Source organism: Agelaius phoeniceus, chromosome 6, assembly GCF_051311805.1.
Source record: "Agelaius phoeniceus isolate bAgePho1 chromosome 6, bAgePho1.hap1, whole genome shotgun sequence".
Classification (NCBI taxonomy): Eukaryota; Metazoa; Chordata; class Aves; order Passeriformes; family Icteridae; genus Agelaius; species Agelaius phoeniceus.
Genome location: NC_135270.1, coordinates 57579543 through 57585100, shown reverse-complemented (window position 1 = coordinate 57585100; position 5558 = coordinate 57579543). Strand labels below are relative to the sequence as shown.

Here is a 5558-nt window from a genome sequence, read left to right as displayed (position 1 = left end):
ATTCAGTGAAGGAAATGACTTCACACCAAGGAGATGTTTTGCAGGTGTTCAGAGCTCTGGCAAAGAGTTTGTAGGAGCTTATGGATATTCTACGTGAGAAGTCTCTACACACAGAAAAGGAGGCACACATTGCTTGAAATTGCTTTCATACTACAGTCATGAGGTTTATTAAGGACACAAAACAATTTGCAGATTTCCCATAATAACTGTAACACCAATTGACAATATCAAAGGGATCGTGAGGTGCAATTTGAAACAAAACATGAGGACTTTTTAAAGGGTAGTTAAACTCTGCATCAGCAAAAAAACTGCTCCTGATGCTGTTGGACATAGCAGTCTCTATTCAGAATTACAGAATGGGATCTTCCTACTCAGTCTTAGTACAGCTTTTAAAGATAAAAAAAAAATTATATCAACCAATAAATTACAGGTTAAATTAAATCTGTCTCAGTGTGGACAGGACACATGGGGTAGTTTCAAGCATGCATCCCTGTAAATGAAGGTGACTGCATCCAGGAGACAAGGCACTGAGTGGGGGAGGACAGGTGCAGGTATCACTCTGAGCAACAATTCTCTCCTAATGGCTATCTGAGAAGGTGTCTTTGTTTTGTGAGCTCCTTTGGGCCTCTCCCACTTGGCAAATCTTCCTTCATTCACCTAATTTCCCATTTTGTTCAGGGGAGAAATGAGAGATGAATGTGAGTGTGTCCTCCTGCAGGTGGGAGCCAGGGAACAAAGGCACTTGTGTGGCTGTGGTCACAGGGGGCTCCTGTGGCAGCCCCCAGGTGTCCCCCTGGTTTGTAAAGAGTGGGTCTGAGGAGGTGTGAAGTGTCCTGTGGAACATCTGCTCTCTTTCCTGTGCTGGACATGTCTCACCCACCATTCCTGGACACTCTACAGCTTTCCTGCAGGCACATCTGGCTGTCCCCCAGCTCTGTGTGCACCCTCAGAGGAGCAGGTCTCAGGGAGCTGTGGGAACACCCTTCCTTAGCTCCCTCTTTCCCACCACCTCAGCCAGGGGCTCACTGAAACCAAACCATGATCCTTGCATTTTGGCTTGGTCCCTCTGACTGGAAATTGTCAGGAGAGATGCCTTGGGCTCTGCAGAGTCTCACTGATTCCATGTGAAGCCATTTTCCCTCCGATCCCTGGACAAAAGCAGATGGTTCTGTACCTAATGTGTATCTCTTTGTTTTGGTTTTTTTTCAGGAATTGTCCCTTGTGAGGTAATTTTATTTGTTTTTCAACAAAATAGCTCCAATAAAGCAAAGCACTGAAATACATGCTTAACTGTAAAAGTCCACTGATATTAAGCAAAACACTTAATCATGAGCTTAAGTCCTTGGCTGAGTCAGGGCTGAGTATGCATTCTCCCTAATTTCAAGGTAGTGATCTGAATACTTATTTCCATTTCATTGGCCTTGAGACCTTTTTCTTTGATTGTAACTCCTGAATGACTGCAGGGTAAGATTAACTAATGGGGTGGGAGGGGAGGTGGTGGAAGTGTTGGTAACTGCATTAATGTTACTGGGAAGAAGCTAAACCCCAGATGAATCAGGCTGTTGTGGAGAAGGCAATGCCTTTGTGGGGTGTTTTCACACCCCAGTGGCTGTTCTGTCCGTGTGCAGGGAGAAAGGTCACACAGAGGGAAGGGAAACTGCAACATTTCTTTTTACCATGTATTTGCTATTCTAAGGCTGTGGGTTTCTACAGCAATAATGCTTTGAGCAGCATGAGGAGAGGGGATTAAGCCTCATCTGCCCAGAAAAGTCAGTGAGCAGCAGCATTACAGGGAGAGATCAAATTCTGGGCTGCTTTACACACCCTGCAGAATGCTGGAGGTACCAAGGGTGTGAAGCTGGGGAGAATTTGTCCCCTCCTTGCCCAGGCTGGGAGGGGAGGTCAGTAGGTCTCACACTCGGTGGTGGCAGTGGAGCAGATGTCACAGTCACAGCGGATGGCCACGGGGTAGCTGTAGGAGGGGTCCACGCCAGGGGCACACCTGGGCAGCTTCACCGTCACCATCCTGGTCTCGTTGTAGGTGCAGATCCGGTGGTGGGACTCGATGTAAGGAGGCTCCAGGATTGGTTTCTGCAGGGGAGAAATGCTGGCCTCAGGCAAGAAGCAAGACAAACATCTGGAGCCCCAGTTTCCTCAAAGGAATTTTGTGTGAATAGAGGAGCTACTGGATCAGGTGGAAGGGGCTGTGGAAAGAAATTTTAGGCTACATCCTTCAGCACTTGCCTCTTGGAGCCCTGCCATGGAGAGGAGTGGGTGCATGTATGTGTTTCAGTTTGCTTAAAGCATAAAGCTCCAATTAAAACCTGCTTGAAGGAAGACAAAAGATTATCCCAAATGCTGGTTTTTAGCAGAGTCTGAGTGTTTCGACCAAATGCTTTCTTCCAAGAGCATTGATTTTCCATTAAACACATTCTTCTGGAAACCCTTCATGTGCACAAGCTGCCTAAGAGTGGGAGTGCATCCAGGTGCCAAGGGCTGTGTTTTTTCTCAGCCAGACCAGTCCTCTCTGTCAGGCTGCACTTCCCACAAATCCTAATGGCTGCACACTGTGGAGAAAGCTCTCGGCACAGCAGCCAGCAGAGAAGTCTGCAATTCCTCTGGAGAAAATCAGCTTGGCCAGAGACCTCAGCCATCAGAAGATGATGGGAGCCTGAAGGCCTTGAAACCCACCCTGCCATGTGGTATCACAGTGGCATTGGTTTTGCTGAAAAATCAGTTTCTCCTTAACAGGGGCACCCATTTTCCAAAGACTCCAGGAATGGGCAGCACATACAGGAATGGGAGCCCACTGCCTAATATCTCCCAGCTAGGAGACATTTTAATTTCTTTCTTTGCCTCTGTGCTGTGCAAAGAGCCCTCCCTGGGAAACAAAATTGGGAGAGAACAAATACAACATTTCAGCAAGAAGATGTGCAGAATACACCCACAGCCAGGTGTATTTAGCTGAGCTACACCCCAGGGGTACTGCAATACAGCAGGAGAGGCTGCAAGGTCTGAGATGCCAGAAGAGCTTGGGAGTAGGGGGAAGCAGGGGTTGAGAGATCCCTCACAGGCACCTTATCCCAGCATGGAATCTGCCACTGGTAGCCTCTCCCCTCATCCCAACAAGTCATGAAGAATGGGAGTCAGGGCTGGCACACAGACCCTGCTCCTCCTCTGGTCACTGATGTAGAGTCCTTGTCTTCATGTGGACAAAATCCCTCTGAGTCACTCAAGGTTTTCTGAATAAATTAAACTGGGATTGGCCCTTTGAGCTCTCCAGTTGCTGAATGGCAGTGACAGTCAGAAACTTGTTCTCTGACATATGTGTGGATGAACTTATGCTCTTTCTTTCTCCCTCTGTACACCCCTAAAACTTAAACACTTCATATTTATACAGGGCTTAAAACGGGACCGAATTAGAAACAGACATTATCTTTGGGATCTGCTTTTTGGAATAAAATATATTACCCATTAATTGGGAGCTCCATCCTAATCTCCAAGGAATACGTTTTTTTTCAAGCAAAGTAATAAAGTCCCTCTCTCCTTAAGTGTTCAAGCTGTAAGAGGCTTTCAGACTGCGTAGTAAGAGCATTACATAAGTGCTTCATTAATATCATCACATGGCTTCCATTCCCCTGTGGGGCAGTGGCAGCAGGGAGGGGACAGCCACCAACAAACGCTGCCAGCGCAGCCAGGGGGCCATGGGCCCTGGGGGTGGGTGTCTTCAGAGGGATTTTCTGAGGTACAAACACCAGCCAGGGGTGTCCCTGTGCCACAGCCTCACCTCCCAGGTCTCGCAGCGTCCCCAGCAGGCGTCGGTGGTGACCCGGAGGCCGCGGCAGCCGCGTTTCCTGGCCAGGAAGGTGAATTCCCTCACGGCGCAGCCCACGAACGTCCGCAGGTCCAGGGCCGAGGCCTTGGCGGCGGCGGCGGCGGCGCGGCCGGGCAGCAGCAGGACAAGGAGAGCTCCGGGGATCAGCCAGGGCAGCTTCATGCTGAGGGCAGAGGGGAGAGGAGGGCAGCGCTGGCAGGGCCAGCAGAGCCCAGCAGGCGAGAAGGGCAGGTGGATGGGCTCAGAGGAGGCAGGGGTAGCTCTTCCTCCCTTCAAACCTCATCCTCACTCAGCCTGGGAGAAGAGGGGCCAGGGGAGGAATGAGGGATCACTACTCCCAGAAGTGGAAAATGTCAGTAAAAAGGTCTGTCACAGAATGCAGCAGTGTGGAGGCTTTCCCTGCAGAGCAGTGGGAGTTTGCCTGGAAGACATAAAGTCACCAGCCCATGCTTCAGCCCCACTGAAATCTCCATATTGCACATTTGTTTTGCAGCGTATGCCTTTCTACCGCCCTGCTTGGGCTGTCCTGAGCTCACACAAAGCCAAGAGCTGCACAGCTGGGAGCCAAGCATCCCTGAATTTGTGCTACAATCTCAGCATCTCCCAGAAGTATTACTGGAGAGTAATTGAGTAAAACTAAAGGAGAGTGAAAATACTGGAGTATTCCCAGCACCCAGTGCACTGGCCTGGTGCCATTCCTCTCCCAGGGCTGCAGCCAGAGGGGATTGCACAGCACAGCTCACACCCAGCCCAGCCTGCCAAGGCAGTGACCAGAGCTGGGCAGACAGGGGGACATGGCCAAGGTGACCACAGGAACCCTGGACTCCTCACACCTGAGCAGCCCAGTGCCCACCAAGACCTCCAATACCTGCTGACCTTCTGTCTCAGCAAAGAAAGCCAGCAACTTCTCTGGAACAGCTCTCCTGTCAAAAAAAGAGAGCTAGAAAGTAGCTTTAAGACATGAGGTCCATTTTACAATTCACATTTTACAATTCACATACTGTCATTGCATTTAAACACATCTGTCTTAGAAACCCCAGGTTTGACACTGAATTTTGAGAAAGTCATCTGCTTCATGGGGCACAGACTGGTGTATGCTGGGGTCTGTCCTCAGTTGGACAGACCAAAATTAAGTGAGCTGGGACTGCCATTTGCCTGTCTGATGCTTGAGTCTCTAGGCTCCTGTTAAACAAAATTATTTACATTTGCTAAATCAGAGCTTTAGATCAGCACATGATGTTTGCATCATATATGTCACCAGGTATACACTAGAGTCTTACATGTGATTAAAGAGAGTATGATTATATATAACCTTCAACAGGGTAAAAAAATGCTAAAGTTCCTTATTTTTTAAAAAATATATGTAGAGCAAAATAGACAAACTTCAGAACAAATCAAACATTTATCCTTTGCCACTTTAGCAAATCCTGCTGCTTTATTCATGAGCCAGAGCCATGACAGGGAGCAAACACAGACATGCACTCACCTAACTCGTTGGAGTCAGAATTCCTTTTGCAGTTTTAAATTGCAGATGGTGTTTCAGGATGTCAGAGAGAGCAGCAGGAGACCTGCACTGCAATCTCTGTCAGCTTTGTGACCAGTAGATCTCCCCAGCAGCTGCTACTGGGATGTCTAATTGCTCAAATTTATAGAAAGGGTCTTGTCAATCAAGGCAGATCCTTACTTGAACCACCCAAGGCATCAAAGCCATTGACTGTAAAGC

General features: G+C 48.5%; 1 protein-coding gene across 1 annotated transcript; it reads right to left on the bottom strand.

Moving 5' to 3' along the window:
* Positions 1–1902: 1902 nt before the first annotated feature.
* Positions 1903–3997, bottom strand: GPHB5 (glycoprotein hormone subunit beta 5). Its single transcript, XM_054635808.2, has 2 exons — positions 3788–3997; positions 1903–2091 (listed from the first exon to the last, which is right to left on the bottom strand). Exons 1-2 carry the CDS (start codon positions 3995–3997, stop codon positions 1903–1905), a joined length of 399 nt encoding a protein of 132 aa, XP_054491783.1.
* Positions 3998–5558: the final 1561 nt, after the last annotated feature.

What these genes read in the sequence shown, in the direction of transcription:
- GPHB5 (XM_054635808.2), bottom strand. Translation starts at nt 3,997, where the DNA reads ATGAAGCTGCCCTGGCTGATCCCCGGAGCTCTCCTTGTCCTGCTGCTG. An exon ending in GACGCTGCGAGACCTGGGAG is followed by an intron (nt 2,092 to 3,787) that starts GTGAGGCTGTGG and finishes TCTCCCCTGCAG; the next exon opens with AAACCAATCCTGGAGCCTCC.